Consider the following 23,112-nt stretch of genomic DNA (forward strand, 5'->3'; position numbering starts at 1 on the left):
ACAGGAAGAGCAAATTAATTCCACCCTGGCAATTAAGGAACAAGGCCATGTGCTCTGTGACAGGGACCTCATTCACAACCCCTGCCGGGTGGTAATATTTGCCATTATAACAGGAAGCTGGCCTGAACTAAGCAACCGGTACTGGGCTCTGTACTTTACCAACCAGGAAACGAAGTTCGAGGATAATAAATCAGTGTAACAGTTTGTACTTCTTTTTGTTTTTCAAGTGCCTTTTAACCCCTTACAGAATTCTAGAAATACTGGGCTGGGATCCTAAAATGTGTACAGGACAGTTTATAAATCACTTTGCACATTGAATACTCATAACTCATACAGTCATATGTACTAGCTAAGGAAACAGGTTCAAGGTAAAGAGGTCAAGCTCTTGAAACTACTATGAGCTGGGACTCTGACCCAGACTCCGCCTGACTTCCTTCATGTCAGCACAGCTGCCTCAACATCCCTAGCAACCCAATGAATTTGGAGAGACCTTTACAGACAGGCTTAAACAAAGCAGGCCTATGCAATGAGACCTGCAGCAATTCTGGGGACTTTGAACACATGGTCTGTCCTACTTTCCTACTGTCCTACTCCTCCTTTCCCAGATCCTGCTTACCCTAAGCACTATAATCTGCTGTCAGGCTCCTCTTTCTATGCCTCTGACTGGCACATGTTTCCTCAGCAAGGCACTCCTTTCCCTAGAAAATGTATTTCTGTGACACATACATACATGCATGTATATATGCACAGATACATACATACACACACATACACACAGAGCACAAAGGACAGGAGGTTTTTCAAGCTCTTCATAGCCATTGTTATGTCACTGCTATAATTATCTCTGTTGGACTGGTCACCCTACCCTCAGTAAGTTCTTTGAAAACAGGAACAAAATTTCCTCTCTTCCTTTTTTCCTCAGTTCCTTTTCTCTCACCAGGCATTATTCTCCTATCTGTTCAGCATTTACTATATGTCAGGCCCTGAGCTTGGGCTGAGGACTAAGCAGTGACCAAGGTAGGCCTGGCTTTGAATCCATCGGGAGCCTTAGGTGGGGATTATAGGGCCACTGGCTGCCAGGAAAGAGGAGAGGATGAGTACTGAGGAGCAAGGCTCCAGGGAAGCCACCAGACCCAGGAGGGTAGACCCTGACTTTGGGAGGAGACTACATGTAGCTCGGTATTTGTTTTGTGATAAGTTCACTGAGCTGGGCACAGTTGTTTTATATACTATTCTGTACATATCTACTCTATTTCTCTGAAAGAAGAAACGATCAGGTTGGGTATGATAGTTGCATGCCTTTCATTCCAACACTCAGGACTGATGCAGGAGGACAGCAAGTTCAGAGGCAGAGGCAAGAGGACCGAGAGTTTGAGAACAGCCTGAGAAACATGGTAAGACCTTACCCCAACAAACTGAAAGAACAAAAACCAACAAAGACCAAAAAGGGACAAAGAACACCAAAAATAAAGGGTAACCTGACATTTGACAAAATGTCTTTATGTAGGAAATAAGTAGGCAAAGAAAACAAATATTCTGGACGGGTGCAGTGGCTCACGCCTGTATCCTAGCTACTCAGGAGGCTGAGATCTGAGGATCAAGTTCAAAACTAGCCTGGGCATGAAAACGACCTGAGACTCTTACCTCCATTAACCTCTAGAAGATGGGAAGTGGGACTTGGGACTTGTCTCAAGGGTAGGGTGGTAACTTTGGGCTGCAGAGCTCAGGGACAATGCATAGGGCAGAGGTAGGGTGGTAGTCTTGGGCTAAAGAGTTCAAGCCCCATGACCCCCCCAAAAAAAAAATTCTGCTCCAAGAAGGGAATAGAATAAGAGACAGAGAGAGACAAAGAGAGAGAGAGAGAGAGAGAGAGAGAGAGAGAGAGAGAGAGAGAGAGAGAGAGAGAGAGGCTGAGAAAGAGCTCTGAGAATGTCCTGAAGTTCACAAAACTAGATACTCATACATATTCCACTCAACAAAGAGTTGCTACTAGCTAGGCACCGGCACCTCATGTTTGTAATCTTAGCTACTAGTGAGGCTGAAACTGCGAGGACTGCACATCAAGGCTAGCCTGGGCAGAAAAGTCTGCATGGTCATTACATGCTTGTTATCCTAACTACGGTCCAGGCAAGTACTCAGGTGGAAAGCCAGACTATCTAAAAAATAACCAGCACCAAAACAGGCTAAGATAGAAGTGGCACCATGGCTCGAAGTGGTACAGCGCTAGCCTTGAGCTGAAGAGCTCAGGGACAGTGCCCAGGCCCTGAGTTCAAGCCCCACGACCAACAAAACAAAAAAGAAAAAAACACAAAAAACAACACACACAACAAACAAACAACAACAACAACAGGCTAGAGGCATGGCATAGATTGCCTGTCCAGCAAGTGTGGACTCTGAGTTCAAAGCCCAGAATGGAAAGTGGGGGGGGGTGGGGGTGGGGGGGAGGATAATGGGTACCAAGACATGTGAAAGGGTATCAATGTACGTGAATTAATGCACCTTCTATCTGGCAAATATCATGTAACCCTTTTATTAATTACAATAAAAAAAAGAAAAAAAAGATTTTAATGTAAAAAAAAAAAAAAACAAAGCCCAGAATGGGGGGGAAAAAAGTTGCTGCAATGTCTAGACTGATCTTGGAGACTCAGTACATAAAAGACCTGACCTGTCAGCTTAGAGGGGACAGAATTTTTGTCTTGCTTAGTGATGGCCAATCAGTGAATAAATAAATCACAAAGGAAAATGACTCATTACACAGTTGTGTGTAACAAGTTCACTGCATGCAGTAAAGAATGCTTTTGGGTGACCCACACCTGCTCAAGATGATGAACCCTTTCTAGTCCCTTACAGTCTCGGACTGTAAGAAAAGTTTGTTGTGAGGCACCTGTATACGAGTGGGAATAGGGCTCCTAGAAAGGAGTCTAGGGGTTTACTGCATTCAGTAACCAGATTCCTTCTTGGTACCTCAAGAGCCGCCTGGTCTCTTTTTTCACATAGTTTTCATATGGGTTTTGCTTTTTCCTTGGCCTTACTCACTACCAATTCCCACTACTACCCACTGTGTTCCTTCTACTCTATGGATCTCCCCACCCTCGCCCTCCGCTTACAAAACCTGGTCAATATCCTTTCTTCCTATTTCAGCACCAAATGGAATTTGCCTTTCTTATCTATTGTGCTTATGTGTTATTCAGTTGTTTAATCCTAAACAAGTGGTTGTAGCTGAGGAAAAATATAAAAAACAACCACTTAGGCTCTCCTTCATTAAACTTACTACCCAGGTACTGAGGGCTCATGCCTTTAATTCTAGCTAGTTAGGATGCTGAGATCCAAGGATTGCAATTTGAAGCAAGCATGGGCAGGAAAGTCTATGAGAGTCTTAACTCTAATTAACCACCAGAAAACTTTGAGCTGTTGCTCAAAGTGGCAGAGCACTAGCCTTGAGCAAAATTGCTCAGGGATAACACCCAGGCCCCACAACCAACAAACACAAACAAGAAAGAATGGAATTATACTCAGTAGGAAATGACCCTAATTAAAGTGGTTCAAGTGGTAGACAAAGAAAGAGAGAGCAAGAGAGGAAGGAAGCAAGAGAGGAAGGAAGCAAGCAAGCTAGCTAAGCAAGAGCAAGCAAACAAAACAAAACAAAAAACTAAGCAAGGGCCCTGAGTTCAAACCCCAGTACTGGCATACACAGAGGGGGTGGGGGAGAGAGAAGAGGAGAGAAGAGAAAAGAAAAGGAGAATACCATAATAGGATTGTGTCTGCAAGCTCTTTAAATGCAAGGCACCATGGTCCTCATGTGTTCTTCTCTGTAACTGTGCATTTGTCTCTCTTCCTTAGAAGACTGAGCACCTCTAGAGCTGATACCATACATTGGATCCATTTCTAAGTTTTCCACACCCAATCTAGGTACTGGAACATAGTAAGTGCTCAGTAACTCTGTCAAATATATGTCTTTTTTCCCCATGTATACCTCCCTCCTTTCCTACTTCTTCAATACCATGTTTACCAGATAAAATATGAAGTAATATGTTTCTATTCTTGTTTGCCACCTCTTCCATGAAGTTTCATGATCAGCTCAGACTTAACTGCTTCATACTTGGTGTGTCTAATATGACTTGTTAGCACCACTATTTCAGACCCCATCACATTTTTATTGGTCATTTACCAGTTCTAAATCAAGAGAGTAAGCTTTCTTAGAACAGAGAATGCAACTGACTGCATTCCCCTCTAGCACCTTAATAGATCCCCACCAAACATTTATTGAATTAAAATATCCACTGGAAGCAAACTTCGAATGGGTTTTCTGATCATCTGATTAGGTTAGTACATATCTATCTATACTTCTTTTTGAGCATTTGGTAACATTATGAGAGAGCTGGTCAAAGCCAGGGGTGCAGTCTGAAACCATTAAACAAAGGAAAAACTAATAGTCCCATATGAGAACGTCCCCTGACCTGGATTTCATTAGCACCATCTGACAGCCAACTGCGCCAACCAGCCAGTGTTTCATAACTCTTAATGATACAGGCTCACTTTGAGAATCAGGCTCATTTTTTTTTTAATGACATAATAGGAAAATGATCACAGGCCAAGAGGTAGGAAGGAGAGTGGATAATGAGGAAGGGGAAGTAAGAGAATGACACCACAGGGGATGTTCATAGGAGGAAAGATCTAAAAGACAAGGAAGAACAAAGATGATCTGGAAGGGAGAAAGAGGAATGGAGCCTGGGTTTCAATGATGGAGCTTTTATTCATCTGTTCCATTATTCCAAGAACAAGGAAATAATCCATAATTTAGAAAGCAAGATTTGTACAGCAATAAAGAGATGAACATTTGGCTGTGTGCACATTCTTCATTGGTGGTATTCACTACTGAAGGATATAAATGAAACAAATAACATGAAAATATTTTTCTACCAAAAATGTAATGAGTAGATTTGGTATTTGCAAAAAACACATACTAGGAACAAACTGTAAAGTCCTCTCAGTCACTGTGCCAATAACTTAACTGTGGTTCAGTACTGCCTGATAAAGAACATTTATGGAAACTTAATGTGATTTGAATAAACCTAACATTGGTTATGGCCAAAGACTAGAAACTGGACTAAACAGTTCACTGATTTACCCCAACGTGGAAATGTCTCATAATGGGTCCTAGGGTAAAACTGTTTACATTTATATTTTCTGACATACCATACAAAAATATCATTAAGTGATATTTATACAAGGAAGATCCATCAATTTTTTATAGTAAGATACATATTTTATTTTTTTAATTTAGGACCTAAATCATTCAGTTATGCTTAATCTGATCTTTTTCCCAATTAAGTTGGAAAGCACTAACAAATGTATCACTTTTTTAACTTTGCTTTGTAACACTTGAGTGCTTACCACTTGATGTGCCATTTAAGGGATAATTAATGGATAAACTAAAAGGATAATTATTATGGAGTTTAATATAGCAGGCAAACTGCTCATTAATTCTTACTAGCATGGCTTCGTTATTATCATTTACTTAAAAAGATACCACAGGGAACTGATATTTACCACTACATTAGCTACATATTATATACTCACACTGTATGTGCAGTAATTTTAGTTTATTTGAAAAATAAACTTTATTTAAAATAGCAAATCTATTGGCTAATCAATATTCTGTAAAAATTACTTATAACCTTCACATTTTTCCCCCTCTTCAATTCATATTGAAGTTTCCTTTAGAAATTCATAAACATGAAAAACAAACACATACAGAAAAGGATACATAAAATGACACTAATTGAAATTGATCAAGATTCAAGAGACAACACAAACATAAATAATATGTGAATTTTCTGCATTATTATTTACATGATCAATAAAAGTATCTTTCAGAACATTTGGTACATAATTCACTCTAAATAAACCTTAGACAATCAAAAATTTCCCAGCATTTCTTTAAAATGCTCTAATAATTCCCCCCAAAAGAAAATGCACCAAGTCGGGCATGGTGGCTCCTGCATGTAATCCTAGTTACTCAGGAGGCTGAGATCTGAGGATCAAGGTTCAAAGCCAGCCAGGGCACAAAAGAACTCTTATCTCCAATTAACCACTAGAAAACAGGAAGTGGGGCTTGGCTCAACGGTAGGGTGGTAGCCTTGAGCTGAAGAGCTCAGGGACAGTGCCCAGGCCTATTTCAAGACCCATGACCCACAAGAAAAGAAAAGGACAAAAGAAAATGCACACTATGTTGTCTGGTTCTCTGCCTAGGCTGGTTCTGAACAGTGATCTTCAGATCTCAGCCTCCTGAGTAGCTAGGATTATGGGTGCGAGCCACCAGTGCCCAGCTTGAGTGCTAGGCTGAATGATGAACTTTCTTTTTTTCCTTTCTGCATCTTCTTCATTTTCTTGTTTTAAAAACCTAACACCTAGGGCTAGTATGTAGCTCAGTGGCAAAGTGCTTGCCTAGCAAATGCAATATCCTGGGTTCGAGTCCCAGTACTAAAAAAGAAAAGACAAAAATACAGTTAGGAGTCGGTGGCTCACCTGTAATCCTAGCTACTCAGGAGGCTGATTTGAGGACCGGGGTTCAAAGCCAGCCTGGGCAAAAAGTCTACGAGACTCTTATCTCCAATTAACTACCAGAAAACCGAAATGGCGCTATAACTCAAAGTGACAGAGCACTAGTTGTTGAGCTGAAGAGCTCGGGGATGATGCTCAGCCCAGAATTCAAGCCCATGACCAACAAAAGAAAAAAAAAAGAGAAAGATTAAAAAGTTTTTTTTTTGAGGATACAGTAGTAATACCTGCAGATGTAGCTCAAGTGGTAAAAGATTTTCTAGCATGTGTTCTATCCATAGCATCACAGAAAAACAAAAAACCAAACTGAGGATGTGTGATGAGATCTAGCACTTCAATCAGACTTCAGAATTTCTTTGTTAATAATACTAAATTGCCCTTTAAAAGTATTTCAGTAAAGTTAGTTTGGAATATCACAGGGAAGGAAAAAGTAAGCATGGTGCAAGTCTGATTTTCTAGGTATTAATTAGTTTCAAGATTTGTTATTTGATAATGGTTAATATTGTTATTTGATAATGGTTAATGAGCAAAAGTCCTCCATCCACCATGTAAACCTCAAACCATTAACATTAGAGAAACTTCTGATAATGATGATAGGAAATATATCCATCTAATTAATTTTGGTTTTTTAATTTATTTACTTTTTTTCTTTTTGTCAGATATTGAACTTGGGGCCTTGTGTTCATGTTTGGCTTACTCATAGCTGGTGCCCTACCACTTTAGCCATGCCTCTAGTAGCTATGATTATAGATAGTCATAGGCTACTAACTCATCTCAAATCTTAGTAGGTCCAAAGCCTTTCTCCCAGAATGCTAATAAATCCAGAATCCTTAAAACAATTGACTATTAGAATAAGACCACAGTGTAAAGATTGAAAGCTCATCATGAAAATAAAATGTTTAACCAAGAAAGTTAGTCACATTCCACTTAGTACATTACCTTTAATTCCAAGGCTTCTGAAAGTAATTTCTGGGCATTTTTTCTAAATGACTCAGTTTTGGGATCACTTCGAACTTCAATAGCAGGTCTATCCAAATGGTTTTCAATGAAAGTTTTCCACTCAGTATAGACTTCTTTGGCAAGACTAGCCACCTCTGAATCTGAGTGTTTACGCATCTTGTTAACCACATGACCTGGAGCGGAGGAGAGAAATGTTTTCTGAGAAGCACAGGACATACTCAAGGATGCAAAGGCTTCGGTGCAGACCAGACATGGTTTCACAGAGTCTGAAATCAGACAGTCTCTGGGAGAGAACTAGAGTGGCCAATGCAGTATCAATAGATTCTTTAAAAAGCTAAGGGGCGGGGATGGGGGGAGGGAAATGGGGACCAAGACATGAGAAAGGGTATCAATGTATGTGAAGTAATGCACCTTCTAGCTGGTGAATATAATGTAACCCTTCTATTAATTATAATAAAAAATATATGAAAAAAAGCTAAGAGGCTCTAACTTTTTAGTTCAAAAATCTCAATGAAAGAAAATGAGCTAATCAATTTTGGAGTATTTTGGTTTTTGGTATGTATTATATTCCAAGACAACAAAATAACCTTAGGTATAAAGAAAAATTCATTATTTAATTGAACAAAAAGAAAAAAAATTTGTAACCCCTGAATAAGTAATTCATGAGTTCACTCAATGAAAGGCTGATGAGGAACAGTCAGAGGAATGAACTGTTAGCACCTAACTATGGCATAAAGGAAGTATTGGATAGCTTTGCTTATAAAGCAATTCCACAACCTCCCCCACAGAAAAAGTGAACCACAATCCAATTAGCCATGTAAAGCTAACCTCCAGTCAGGAAATAGAATAGACAGGGATAAGTTAAAACATTAAATGAAGAAACAAAGAAGTTTAGACTGTGTAATATTCTACAGCACAGCAGACATGCTTTCAATAGTCAATAGCATTGTTTAAAAGGGTGGCTTACAGGTAGCGATTGCTAAAGATTAAAAGAGCCTTCTAAGTCAAAACTACTAAAGGGAATTCAAATTCCTACTGAAACCACTAAAAGATATTCTGAGATAAACAAGAAATAGGAATTTGCACTGATATTAGACTATATCAAGGAATTATTAGGGATTTTTGTTTTTGTCTGTCATGGGGCTTGAACTCTGGGTTTGGGCATTGTCTCTGAGCTCTTCACACATCAAGGCTACTGTCCTGCGCCTTGAGCCACAGCACCAGCCACTTCCAGTTTGCTAGAGGTTAATTGGAGATAAGAGCCTCCTGGACTTTAGTGCCTGAGCTGGCTTTGCTGGCTTTGATTCACGATCCTCAGATCTCAGCCTCCTGAGTAGCCAGTATTACAGGCGTGAGCCACCATGCCATGCTGAATTTATTGTTAGTTTTTAAGGACAAAATAGAGTTACTTAAGAAAACATTTAGCCATGGTGGCTCAGGCCTATAATCCTAACTACTCAGGAGGCTGAGATCTGAGGATCAAGGTTCAAAGCCAGCCCAGGCACAAAAGAATCTGAGACTCTTATTTCCAATTAACCTCAAGAAAATGAGAACTGGGGCTTGGCTCAAGGGTTGGGTGATAGATTTGAGCTTAAGAGCTCAGGGACAATGCCCAGGCCCAGGGGTAGGGCACTAACCTTGAGATGAAGGGCTCAAGGACAGCACCCAGGCCAATTTCAAGCCCCATGACCCACAAAAAAAAAGAAAAAGAAAAAGAAAACATTTCTTGGGGTCAGGAGTTTAGCCTAGTGGTAGAGTGTTTGCCTGCAGGTAACATTCTTGGTACCACATACATACTGGAAGTGGTCTGTGGCCGAAGTGGTAGCGCTCTAGCTTTGAGAAAGCCTAAGGACAGTGCTCAGGCCATGGGGTCAAGTCCAGGACTGGCAAAAAAAAAGAAAAAGAAAAGATTTACATAGTTTGGACCCGGTGGAGGCTCAAGTGGGAGAGTGCTTGCCTAGCAAGTGCAAGGCCCTCAGTTCAAATGCCAGTAGCATCCACAGTTTTTAAACATACAAACTGAAGTAGGTAGACCTGAAAAGACAAAAGGTTTAAGACATGGTTTTAAGAAATGGTTCAGTAGTGCTCACTTTGGCAGCACATATACTAAATTTGGAACGATACAGAGAAGATTAGCATGACCCCTGCACAAGGAAGTGTTCCATATTTTTAAGTGAATTTACAATTTAAAGAATTTCTTTGGATTGATCTGTGTTCCTAAACTATGAAACATAAACATGAGCTAACGAAGAGAAATACGTCAGTAAACACTACACATAAAAAGAGAAAGATGAAATGGAACCAAAAGGGACTATGGAAATTTGTTAAAGAAATGACTTTATTTCTATGTATTTCTGTATAGAAAAAAGAGAAGTATAAAAAATATCAATAAGCAAAAGTACCTTTATAAAAATAAATACCTAAAGCCGGGCGTAGTGACTTAGGCCTGTAATCCTAGCTACTCAGGAGGCTGATATCTGAGGATCTGGTTCAGAGCCAGCCAGGGCACTAAAGACCCTGAGACTCTTTTTTTTTTTTTTTTTTTTTTTTTTACCAGTCCTGGGTTTGAGCTCAGGACATGAACCCGGTCCTTGGGCTTTCTCAAAGCTAAAGCTCTACCACTTGAGCCTCAGCACCACTTCCGGCTTTTTTCTATGTATGTGGTACCTAGAAATTGAATCCAGGTTTTTGTGTATGCTAGGCAAGCACTCTACCACTAGGCCAAACTCCCGTCCCTGTCCCTGAGACTCCTATCTACAACTAACCACTAGAAAACTGGAGGTGGTGCTGAGGCTCCAGGGGTAGGGTGGTAGCCTTGAGCTACAGAGCTCAGGGACCATGCCCAGGCCCAGAGTTCAAGCCCCATGACTCACCAAAAATAAAAATAAAATACATACATACATACATACATACATACTTAGAAAAGCCAGAAAATGCTGCCTGAACTAGTGGAAATTACACAGCACCAAGTAATACACTAACTAATAGGATGGGAGCACAACAGGGCTAAAGTTTGTTCATAAGCATGGAGTTCGTATATAGAAATATTACACAGAAACCCTCTAATACAAATGTATGTTAACTTAAAACTAAAGTGAAATAAAAAATATTTGAAGGTGTTTCCTACCCATCAATGCTTAGAAAAATACTTTTGATACATATGCCACTTAAAAACAAAATTTATTGCTGAATACTTTCCTTTTCTAGATAGAATTTTCCATATTCTAGAGATTATTCACTGGACTAATAACATTTTAGTTAATTGATACTTCAGATGATCATAACAAAGGTAAGGCTGGGGATATAACTCAATTATATAGTATATACTTTATATATTTGAGAATTTAAGTTTAATCCCTGGTATCAAAAATAAATAACAAAAGATAAATATATTATTATAGGACTTAAAAATCCTAACTTCAGGGTACTTTTACTGAGCATCTACTTCATGTCTGATGCTAAGGATAGAGAAATGAATAATACTCAATCCTTGGACTTTAGCCTACATTTATTCTGCTAACAGGTGCAAAGATTCTGGGTGCAGTGGCTCACACCTGTAATCCTAGCTACTCAAGAGGGTGAGATCTGAGGATCGAGGTTCAAAGCCAGCCTGGGCACTAAAGTCCATGAGAGTCTTATCTTCAATTAACCACCAGAAAAGGGGAAGTGGAGCTGTGGCTCAAGGAGTAAAAGAGCTCAGAGACAACACCCAGGCCCAAAGTTCAAGTCCCATAACTGACAAAAAAAAAAAAAGGTGCAAAGAAGACAAACAGAAACATTCATCATCTTAGTATTATTTGAAATAGAAAAAAAAATAGAAGCAACATCATCATTAAGGGTTTACTCTGTATAGAAAAAAGATTATAGTCCATTAAAACAATAACTGCTATAGTGTCATTAAAGATAGGAATAGAAAATCAGGTGTGGTAGCATACATCTATAATTATCAGTCTTGAGAGACTGAGGCAAGAAGATTATTGAGTTTTAGGTCAACCAGGGCTCAAAAAAACCAAACTCTGATTCAAACAAAAACTAAATGCTAGAATAGTTCTACATATAGTAACATAGAAAGACGATCACTGTGTTTAGTTAAGTAAAAAAAGCAGTCTCAGAAGAGCATGCTCATTATGTGCCAATATTTACTTTTAAAATTACATATGTGTATACATGTAAACACCATATTTGTTTATAAAGAGAAAAAAGCCTTAGAGAATTTATAATAAAATTATTAACAGCGAAGTTGCTTCTAAATAGTAGGACAATATGTATCTATGCAGTTCTACTCACAATCTAGTGGCTAGCCTAAATAAACATCTAATAGCTTGTGCTATTCTGTAATAGAGAAACATCCAGGTTTCTTTGGAACAGAGCTCCTTCCCATCATGTAATCCTCACCTTATTCTTTTATTTTCTCTCTGGAAGTCACTGTTAACCCAGGTTTTTTTGTTTGTTTTTTGTCAGTCTTGAGGCTTGAACTCTGGGCTTGGGCCATCCCTGAGCTCTACAGCTCAAGGATATCATTATACCATTTTGAGCCACAGCGCCACTTGGGTTTTCCGGTGGTTCACTGGAGATAAGAGTCTCACGAACTTTTGTGCTCAGGCTGGCTTCGAACTGTGCATCTTCAGATCTCAGCCTCCCGAGTAGCTAGGATTACAGGTATGAGCTACCAGCACCGGGCTTGACCCAGTTTTATATATGTGAAATGAAGATATGGAGATTCCTTACGCAGAGTCCTCTTTATCAAGTCCAACGGACCTGCTCTGTCCCAAAATTGCTTAGACCATCTGCATCTGACACTGTGGCCTCATTCTTCAGAAATATTCTCTTCCTTCCTTTATGAGACAATACCACTACTGGAACTGTTCCTTCTCTATCTCTTCTACTGGTTATTGATCCTTTGCTAAAATTTTAAAGAACCTTAACTTGGGTACTGTGCTTGGCCTCTTCTTCCTTTACCTGCTTTGTCTGAATAATCTACCAACTCTCATGGTCCAATCTCTACCTGCAAGTAGATGACTTCTAACTACTTGTAGCAAAAGTTTCCACTAAGTACAAGGCTCAAATATTCAATTCTTACTGCACATGTCCCACCTGCTTACTCCATAAGCACTTCTAACTCAGCAATTCCTGTCATATAGTGGCAATACACTCATTTATCCTGCAATCCACAATTTCTCTCACCCTATGTTCATGCAGTCATTCTAAGACATACAGATCCACTGTTTTGTGTATACCATACTGTAGCTTGAACTCAGCTTCTCATGATCTCCCCTGACTTACTTGCTCAGCAGGAACTCTACCATTTCAGCCATGCCTACTACCTAGTTTTTTTGTTAGTTAATTTGAGATATAATCTCTCCGACTTGTCTGCTGGCTTCGACCACTGAGCCTCCTGCTAGGATTATAGGCATGAGCCCCAGTTCTTTAAAAACAAAGACATATATCCATTTTACAAAGGGGTTCCTTTGTGTTATTTCCATATATGCATATATTGTACCAGATCACATTCATTCTTTCTTTACTCTCCTATCCATTCTAGCTCTTTTTCAAACAATTTTAATGGATTTCTATTTCCACATAAGCATATATGGTGCTTTGATCACATTCCCAACTTCTACTGGGGTTTTGGGGGTTCTCACCTACCCCCAAAAAGTAACAGTCCCCACAACCCCCCATTTTTTACTTGAATACATTTTTACTTTATTTTTATGTCTAGATTTCATATATAAGAGAGAACACACAATATATGTCCTTCTCGATCTGGCTTATTTTACTTACATGATGACCTCCAGTTCCATCCACTTTCCTGCAAATGATATGATTTCATTCTTTTTTTCTTTTCTTTTTTTTTTTTGGCCAGTCCTGGGGCTTGAAGTCAGGGCCCGGGCCTTGTCCTTGGACATTTTTTTTTTGCTCAAGGATAGGACTCTGCCACTTGAGCCACAGCACCACTTCTGGCTTTTTTGGTATATGTGGTACTGAAGAATCGAACCCAGTGCTTAGTGCATGCTAGGCGAGCACTCTATCACTAGCCCACACACCCAGCAATAATTTCATTCGTTAGGCAGACAGACCCTACTTCTTATCATTCTCTACATCCTTTCTTCTTCCTCACTTCACTCTCCATTCTTACTGCCCTGATTCAGATTCTCCTTATTCTCTACTGTAGTAATTTACTGACCAATTTCTGTCTGCAGTCTAGTCCTCTGCAATTCATCCTCTACACTGAAGTCTGTTTTAAGACAGTGTGACAGACATGGGATATAAATCAGTGGAAGAGAGTTTGCCTAATAAAAGTGAGGACTTGAGTTCAAATTCCAGCATGAGTAGTAGGGAGGAGGAAGAGGAGGCGCGTGGGGAGAGAGAGAGAAAAGAAAGAGGGAGGGAGGGAGAGAGAGGGAGAAAATGAATTGAATCACATAATATGCTTACTGAAAACCCCTCAATGACAGGTTTGTTCTTTTTTTATTTATTTATTTATTTATTTTTTTGCTAATAGTGGGGCTTGAACTCGGCCTGGACCCTGTCCCTGAGCTCTTCAGTTCAAGGCTACTGCCCTAATCCTGGAGCCAGAGCCCCATTTCCCGTTTTCTAGTGGTTAATTGGAGATAAGAGTCTCATGGACTTTTGTGCCTGGGCTTGGCTTTGAACTGTAATCCTCAGATCTCAGCCTCCTGAGTAAGCTAGGATTACAGGCGTGAGCCACCATTGCCTAGCCCCTCAATGACTGTTTTAAAGGAATATGACTATAGAAGGAAAAAGAAAAACGATGTCTGAAAAAGGTGGCAAAGACAATTAAAAGGGAAGATTTACGCATATCTGGAGGTAGAAAGAGCTCCTCCACTTCCATGGTCAGTCTCTAGGTCCAGCCCCTCTCCTAAGGTCTTTCTTTTTTTTTTTTTTTTTTTTTGCCAGTCCTGGGCTTGAGCTCAGGGCCTGAGAACTGTCCTTGGATTTTCTCAAGGCTAGAGCTATACCACTTGAGCCTCAGCACCACTTCCGGCTTTTTTTTTTTCTATGTATGTGGTACCGAGGAATCGAACCCGGGTCTTCATGCATGCTAGGCAAGCACTTTAACCACTAGGCCAAACTCCCGGCCCCTCCTGAGGTCTTTCTAAGGAGCAGTTTCTCTTCTCTGCTCTCTGGGTCCTCCATGTGATCACTGTCGCATCGCAGCAAAGCACAGCCATGCTCTGGGTCCCATGAGTCATTCCCTGGCCTTCACTCTTCTCTGCTCATCCACAGCCACCCACCACTGCACTGTACTACTTTTCCCTTTTCCACAGCAGTTATCATCTTCTAGCATACACAATGTGCTTGTAGCTGCTTCTTTACTGCCTGTAAAGAAGGGAAATGTCACACTATTAAGGGTTTCATTTATGCCAATCCCAGGCACCCTCAACAGCACCTGGCACACAGTGGGTATTCATTGAGTATTAACTGAATGAGTGTGGGAATAACTTCCCACACTGATCTCCCTTTCTCTTCTTTCTTTTGTATCACTCTTTTCCTATACATTCTTCTCTTGGCCACCTGAAATCTTACAACCATATCAAACATTTAATGGTTCCAGTAACTTTTTTTTTTTAACAAAGCTAACACTGAATAAAATAAAATTAAACATGTTGTTGTTGTCTGTTCATTTGTGGTGCAGAGGATAGAAGCCCCTGGCTTCTATCAGCCAAGCAAGTGCTCTAAACACTGAAGTCATCCCTAGCACAGATTTCTTTCTTGTGAGATTTCTCAACCTATTTACACGAAAAATTAAAATAAAAATCTTCAAGGGAGAGGAGGCAGTAATGCAGCACTTTCCAGCTGGTCTGCCTTTGTTCATAGGACACTTTACTAGATCAGAGTCCTGAAAAATACACAGTAGAACACACTGACCCAATTAGTCAGCTTTTCAGTTTCTTCATAATCAAGTCCTCTCTCTACCTGCTCTTGCCCATGCATCCTAGATTCTAACTTGCTCTTCTCAAATTTTTAGGCCTTTCTTCCTTATGCCTTCCTTCTGCCTGTAATCAACAGAACCTCCCTCTCCCTTTCTCCCTTCTTCCTTCCCTCCTTCTCTCCCTGACCCTTTTCTGGTGGCAATACCAGGGTTTGAAACCAGGGCCTAGATGCTATCCATTAACTTTTTGCTCAAATCTAGTGCTCCACCACTTGAGCCATAGCTACACTTCGGACATTTAGATGGTTAATTGGGGTTACAGTCTCATGGATTTTCCTGCCCAGGCTGATTGTGAACTGTAATCCTCAAATCTCAGCCCCCCTGAATAGCTAAGATTATAAGCTTGAGCCACTGGTTCCCAGCCCAATGTGCAATTTTTAGACTAAGCTTATTTGGCCTCTTCATAGCTACAGACATTAGTGATCAATTTCCTCTGCCCCTGGGAAAACACTCTCCTTTGCATCCTAGGATAGTATTGTCTTCTGTTTCCTTTCTGTTCCTCTGGTCATACTTTCTCAGTCTCCTAACAAATCCCTCAAATACTGGTGTACTTCAGGATTTGGAACTTGGTTCTCTTTCTTTTTTACTTTCTGAGACAGGGTCTCTTTATGTAGCTCAAGTTAGCTTGGAGCTCACTGTATATCCTAGGCTAGCCTCAAAACACATGATCCTGCTGCTTCAGCCTCCTGGCTGCTAGGATTATAGGCATGTACTAACATGTCAAGCTTTTGCTTCTTATACACTGCTCTGGAAAACTTATCTATTTTCACCACCTCGATTCCTAACCATTTGCTGATGATAACTTACACATACACAGTTACAATCTTTCCTTAGTTTCAGCCTGTACATACTGAGGGACATTTCCTCTGGAATGTTCTATAGAATACCAAACATAGTAACTCTAAAACTGAACTTACTATTCCCCCCCCCCAAACCTGCTGTTCTGTATTGTCACAAGTAGTACTACCATGCTGCCATCTTCCCCACATTATCATTTCGATATCCAATCAACCCTAGTGCCCTGGATTGTGTCACATGTATATCTCCCGATTCCAGCTACATTTCTACACTCGTACCACTCACTAAGAGTCCCAGTGTATCTTCATGTCTTATCCAGACCTAGCTTTCTACCTCTAGGTTTGCTTCTCTCCAACACTTTCCCACAAAGGAAACAGATTTTTCTAAAACAAAAATCTGAGGTTTAGTATCTGACTTTGTTACCAGGTATATTGTATATACATTTCTTTGTTGATTTGAAATAGGGAAGGGAAGGAGGGAAAACAAGATGATTGAGAGGGGGCAGGGAGAGGGAAATGGGGACAAAAACATGAGAAGGGGTATCAATGTGTGAGAAGTAATGCACCTTCTATCTGGCAAATATAACTATAACCCCTCTCTATATAATAATAAAATAAAAATCTGAGGGCTGAGAGTTTGGCCTAGTGGTAGAGTGCTTGCCTAGCATGCACAAAGACCCGGGTTCAATTCCTAGGTACCATACATAGAAAATGCTGGAAGTGGTGCTGTTGCTCAAGCAGGAGAGCTGTAGCCTTGCAGGAAGTCCAAGGACAGTGCTCAGGTCCTAAGTTCAAACCCCAGGACTGGCAAAAAACAAACAAACAAACAAAAAACCCCTGAGTTTCCTTCCTAGTCAGGAGGCTGAGCTCTGATGAGGACTGCAGTTTGAAGCCAGCCAGGGGAGGAAAGTCCATGAGAATTCTTAACTCCAATTAATCACAGGAAAAGCTGGAAATACAACCATGGCTCAAGTGGTAAAACACTGAGCCAAAAACTCAGGGATAGAAGTCAGACCCAGAATTCAAGCCCTGGGACCAGAAAAAATAAAAGCAAAAATCTAAATGTCTTTCCCTAAGATAGCTCTTCAGGCTGGGCATGGTGGCTTACACTCGTAATGCTAGCTACTCAGGAGACCTAGATCTGAGGATCTCGGTTCAAAGCCAGCCCATGCAATACATAGCGGGCAACACAATGCCAAGAGACTCTGATCTCCAATTAATCAATGGAAAGTGGGAAGTGGGGCTGTGGCTCAAGGGTAGGGCGGAAGCATTTAGCTAAAGAGCTCAGGGACAACACTCAGGCCAGAGTTCAAGACCCATGACCCCAAAACGAAACAAAACAAACAACAACAACAACAACAACAACAAAAAACCTCTTGAATAGACAGGCGCAGTGGCTCGTGCCTGTACTCCTAGCTACTTAGAAGGCTGAGATCTGAGATCGTGGTTCAAAGCCAGCCTGGGCAGTAAAGTCCAAGAGACTCTTATCTCTAATTAACCACTAGAAAACCGGAAGTGGCTCTGTGGTTCAAGGGGTGGGGCAGTAACCTTGAGCTGCAGAGCTCAGGGACAGTGCAAAAACCCAAAACTCTTGAATAACGATGCTACTATTTTTAGGATTAAAAAGTAAATGCCCTGGCTTTAGAGTAGGCTAAAGCTATCATTTCACTACAGTACAGCTAGATGTGGGACAAAAGCCACCTCAAGCCCATGAACCAAGAAGTGAGTAGTAGTGGAAAGGACAGGCTCTGAGAAGAGGATGCTAGCCTAAGAGCTGATACAATAGTAATACTGCTGAAATACTTGGCTTTTGGCTAATGGTCGGTAGGAGAGCTAATCCTGATACTCCTACATTGACTGAGATGAATCTTATTATTATTTTTTTGGTGGTTCATGATGCTTGAACTCTGGGCCTGGATGCTGTCCTTGAGCTCGTCAGCTCAAGGTTATTGCCCTATCATTGAGCCAAGCCCCACTTCCCATTTTCTAGAGATAAGAGTCTCAGGTCTTTTTGTGCCCAGGCTGGCTTTGAACCTTGATCCTCAGATCTCAGCCTCCTGAGTAGCTAGGATTACAGATGTGAGCCACTGCGCTATGAGCCACCCTGCCCCGCCCAGCTGAATCTGAGTCTTTGAGATGTGCTAAAGTGTCCTAGGCCTGAGGTGCCCCTGACTATTGGCAGAAACAAAGCAAGAGGCTAATCCTCTTTAGAGGGAAGCTTCACCAATTTAACCCTGCACTGAATTCCTATACACTGAAAAATGTAACAAATTCACAACTGAAAATCAACAAGCCCAAGGGAAAACAAGCACTGTGCCAGTCAGCACACACTAAATAAACAACAGACTTACATCCCTAAGGACTATCAATATTAGAACAGCCAGCTTAAGGATATAGAAGAGCTATGCACTAAATGCTTCAAGAAATAAAAACATAATCGCAATGTAAAAATCTGACAAGAGTCAGATTTAGAGGAAAGAGCATACTTGCAAAAATGAAAAGCAGCCTTTGAAATAAGCTTAATGAATGGGTTAGAGTCAGGTGAAGAAAGAATTAGTGGGGTGGATGAAATATGAGAAATAACTACCTAGAACGTGAGAGATAGAAAAATTATGAGAGAGAGAGAGAGAGGGAGAGAGAGAGAGAATATGGCTGGAAAAAAATGCAACAAACTGTTTTCAAGTTTGACAAGGGTCTACAAGAGCCCCCAGATAATCTCATCTCCTGGTATCACACCTAGAATAATTGCCTTTCAAACTTGCCATCTTTGAGCTAGTAGAGATACACAATGGATATGATAATGTATCACTTCTGAGATTATGCTACAAAAGAAACTGTGACTTCCATATGGATTGTTCTCTTGTTCTCTCTTGGATCACTTGATCTGAGAAGGACAGCTGTCATATCATGACAGCCCAAAACAGAGGCCCACACAATGAGGAATGGAGGTAATCCTGTGAGTATACCGTTTTGGAAGCAGATCCTCAAGCTCTGATCTCACCCTGGATGACTGCTGCCTTAGCAAAGAGCTAAGATACCCATGAACTAGAACTGCAGTTGTTCATGGACTGCTCTCAAAAAAATTATGTGAAATAATATTGTCTTATGCAGCTAATTTTTAGGGTAAAATTACAGTTACAGTTACCTAATACAATGCCAAAACCAAACAGTTTTGAATAGCTTACAATAAGCTTTTTCCATCTGGTCCACACTGTCTCCAGCCACACTTCTTATTACACTCTCTTTAATGTATTTCATTTCAAATGTACCAAACAAATTTGAATTTCTGGAATGCACAACTTTCTTTCCCACCTCCACCTTTTTATAGTTTACATGATGTACCCCTGCCTGACACATTCTTTAACACTCTCCCTCTTTCTCCTAACACACACAAATGGCTAATTCCTCCCCATCTTCAGAGCACTTATCACTGTGGGACAAAGTCTTGTTAATTTGCATGCCTTTCCACACCACTTCAGGTTCCAAAGTGTTGGAGCCATTACTTTTCTCTTTTGTTATTGTGCCAGCAGTTCCCAGTACAAAGAAGGTACTCAGTAAATATTGGTATCTTACAAATATCCTGTTCATAGGACAGGGTCAGGCAGGAAGGCTAAACATTGGAGAATATAAATATTCTCAAAAATGATCCAAATGAAATCAAGTATCACACAGGGCATAACTTTCAGAATCAAGAAATCCCTGCATTCCATGTAGCCTTGTTTAGTAAAGAACTGGGTAGGCCAAGATGCAAAAGTTGGATTGTTTCCAGACCTTCTAAGTCAAGCACCAATGCAATTTCATTATGGTTCTTGAACTGTAATCTCTGAACATCAGACACACCCATTCTTGAAAACACTCACTATTGTACTCAAGGCCAAACAGAAATGTTTTGAAAATTATTACCCATTTTGCATTCGTAGGGAAATTCTAGCTTATTGTGTTGACATGTAAGATCTGATCATGTATGGTATTTGTGGCATGTGCCTAAATATAAACACATATATACACATATGTACACATACATGTCATAAAATATTAATCACTAGTACCCTCTACTGGTGGAGATACCTTGTCAGCTCATATGAATGAGCTTATTGCCCTCTAGTGACCACAACCTATAAAGACAGGAAATCCAGCAGCATATGGGAGAGTCTCTATGGCTATAATGATAGGGTTTTATGTTTTTTAAGCATCTAATTTTCTCCAATTCTGGTTTATATTACAGGGGTGCAACTCTAAAACTCTTGGGGGTCCTCCTGGGGATTCTACACAGCCCTTCCCAGCTGTTAGTGCCAGGATGAAGCTGCTTTCTCTCCTCCTTCTCAGAACAAGAGGTCAGGGAGAGGCAGGCAAGGCCCTGGCTGCAGTACTAAGGGCAAGAGCAGCAGCTGTGAACGACGGGCCCTGGGCTCCCTGGAGACTCAGGAGCAGCTTGAGGAACACATGTTGGTCCTCCCTTGCATAATATCCACAGTTGTGTACTGTACTAAAATGGCAATTCAACGTCCCTCACTTACCTTTGAAATATCTCCAAAGCTACAATAAATGACACTGCCAAAAACAAATGCTGCTATCATTTTGTTTTACAAACTAGGCTTTTATTTCAACTCAAGACAGAAAAGCTAAGTTTCTTTCAAGATTTAACTGAAACGACACTTCTTCTATGACATCTTTTTTTTAATTCCGCAGATATAAGTGATAGCTCTTTCTTTGGGACAGCATAATGGCTGTCCATAACAGAATAGTGCTCATAACATTATTTATGCATTTATTTATATGACTTCACTCCTACATCTGTCCACTTGTTTGTCTCTCTGACCAAATTCTAAGTTTTCTGAGGTCTCTTCATTTTGCATACCACACTCAAAATGTTATGTGTAAATCATTGTCAGTTACCAACCCATAAAGTTAAATACCAGAAATGAACACAGTCATTGACAAACTTATAGAAATTGGACAGAGATATTTTGCATTTATCAAGTCTAGTTTTAAAATTGACGTTTGTACATTTTGTGTTTTTAATCTCACTTTTCTTGTCAGTTTTACTATATGTTATGAAAGTATGGCCAATAGAACATTTCTGAAACAATGGTCTTTTCCCAGAGATAATTTTAAAAGCACTGATAAGGTGGACACTACTTCAAGGAAAGGAAACAAAGGAGACAAAACAGAAATATGTGACGAAATTAGGCACATACCTATCCTTGTTGATTTTAACACTTCCCTGGAGGGTATCTTCTTCTTTAATTCTTGTAAGGCTTCAACTAGATTCTCTTTGGTTTGGTCAGGAAGCTCCAACATAGTCTTCCATCTTTTTATGTCTTCTACAACCACAACTCTCTGAGAAGAAGAAAAGTCATTTGGAAAATGGAACATTTTCATTAGAAAGACATCTGCCTTCACCTGAGCTAATGGGGTTCCTATTGACATATGAATTATTGATTATGACCTAAACCAAAGCACAGTGTGTCTGATAGCCCCAAATGAGGGGTAATTGCTTAAAAGCAGGTCCCTGCTTAGTGCAAATCGGGAAAAGTTGTATCTATTAGGAAAAGTGCAAGTTTTAATCTTACCATGTCAGACACCACTGGGCACTTAGCAGGGAGAGGTAATAAGGAAGAGCAAAAAAAAAGAAAAATGATGTTGAGGTGAATCAACCTTATAGCTCACTTAAAGAAAGTCTTAATTCATATGCAAGGACAGAGCAGAGAAGTCATAAAAGATATATTTATTTCAACAGTATGAAGTATTCTTCAAGTTTCACACTTCCTGGAGGGGAAAACTCAATGCTTCCATTTTGAAGGAATTCTTTAAAACTTCAAACACATAGAAAAAAACCCCCACAAGTTATAATAGAAAAGGCGAATACATTGCCATTCCCTATAAAATATTATAAAATTTAAGACCCTTCACAACCTTTACCAAAGTAATTTCCTTCCTCCCCTTTCTAAAAACGACCATCTTAAAAAGTTGGTATGCTCTTTCCCATTAAGGGTAAAATACTAGCAATTAAGGAATCTGGGTAAAGAATAGTTCTTTGTACTATAATGCAACTATAGGGTTTTTTTTTTGTTTGTTTTTGCCAGTCCTGAGCCTTGAACTCAGGGCCTGGGCACTGTCCTTGGACTTTCTCAAGGCTACAGCTCTACCACTTGAGCCACAGCACCATTTCTGGCTTTTTGCTATGTATATGGTACCAAGGTATTGAATCCAGGTTTTTGTGCATACTAGGCAAGCCCTCTACCACTAGGCTAAACTCCCAGCTCCTTTTCTATAGTTTTAAAATAATTTCAGCTAAGAACTATTTATGGTGGTGCTGGGACTTGAACTCAAGCCCCCATGCTTTTTAGGTAAGTACTCTACCACTTGGTAGAGTCTAGTTGCTACCTGCAACTAGAGGCATCGTGATGAGATACCCGGCTGAAGAAAATGAGAAAAGGTAGATATATGTGTCTAATACATACATACATACATACACACACACACACACACACACACACACACACACACATACATACATACATACATACATACATACATACATGTGGAGACAGAGAGAGAGAGGGAGGAGATAAGACTCAGTGGGGTCAGGGTCCTAAGGCTCTCTGGTATTTGGACCCCTCATAAGCAAGCATATTTGAGTTCACACAGGGAAAGAATCAGAACTAAAACAGTTTGTGAGAGACACTGATTCTATTCTGTTGAGACAGGAGACTGCAGCCCAGGGAAAGTCCAAACATGATGTGCACTTTTCTAGCCCAAGGTTAAGCTGTGAAGGTCTTTTGTCTGGTCTACAAGGTCCCCAGCACAGCACCAGCCTAAGGGAAGAGAGGTAGGGCA

The 23,112-nt window shown here is 40.3% G+C and overlaps 1 protein-coding gene, 1 long non-coding RNA gene and 1 other non-coding gene across 7 annotated transcripts in view; 2 read left to right on the plus strand and 1 right to left on the minus strand.

Annotated features, from left to right (window-relative positions):
* Tceanc2 (transcription elongation factor A N-terminal and central domain containing 2) overlaps nt 1-23,112 on the minus strand; it is a 39,235-nt gene that overhangs the window by 1,161 nt on the left and 14,962 nt on the right. For all 4 annotated transcript variants that reach the window (XM_090334779.1, XM_090334777.1, XM_090334778.1 and 1 more), the window contains exons 3-4: nt 21,471-21,612; nt 7,501-7,694 (exon numbers count right to left, since the gene is read on the minus strand). In XM_090334779.1, coding sequence (XP_090190905.1) covers nt 7,501-7,694; nt 21,471-21,612 — 336 coding nt within the window. The remainder of the gene's footprint in view (nt 1-7,500; nt 7,695-21,470; nt 21,613-23,112) is intronic.
* On the plus strand, nt 881-20,814 carry LOC150061790 (uncharacterized). Of its 2 annotated transcripts, none has more exons than XR_016535944.1 (3): nt 881-1,017; nt 1,319-1,394; nt 20,498-20,814. It is a non-coding gene; the product is annotated as an uncharacterized LOC150061790 (long non-coding RNA). The 2 variants fall into 2 exon arrangements; XR_016535943.1 differs by lacking the exon at nt 20,498-20,814 and adding an exon at nt 3,841-3,933.
* Nucleotides 9,604-9,710, plus strand: LOC150061791 (U6 spliceosomal RNA). The gene has a single exon (XR_016536092.1). It is a non-coding gene; the product is annotated as a U6 spliceosomal RNA (small nuclear RNA).

This window comes from Megascapheus bottae, chromosome 6 (assembly GCF_031878675.1).
Source record: "Megascapheus bottae isolate mThoBot1 chromosome 6, mThoBot2.hap1, whole genome shotgun sequence".
Classification (NCBI taxonomy): domain Eukaryota; kingdom Metazoa; phylum Chordata; class Mammalia; order Rodentia; family Geomyidae; genus Megascapheus; species Megascapheus bottae.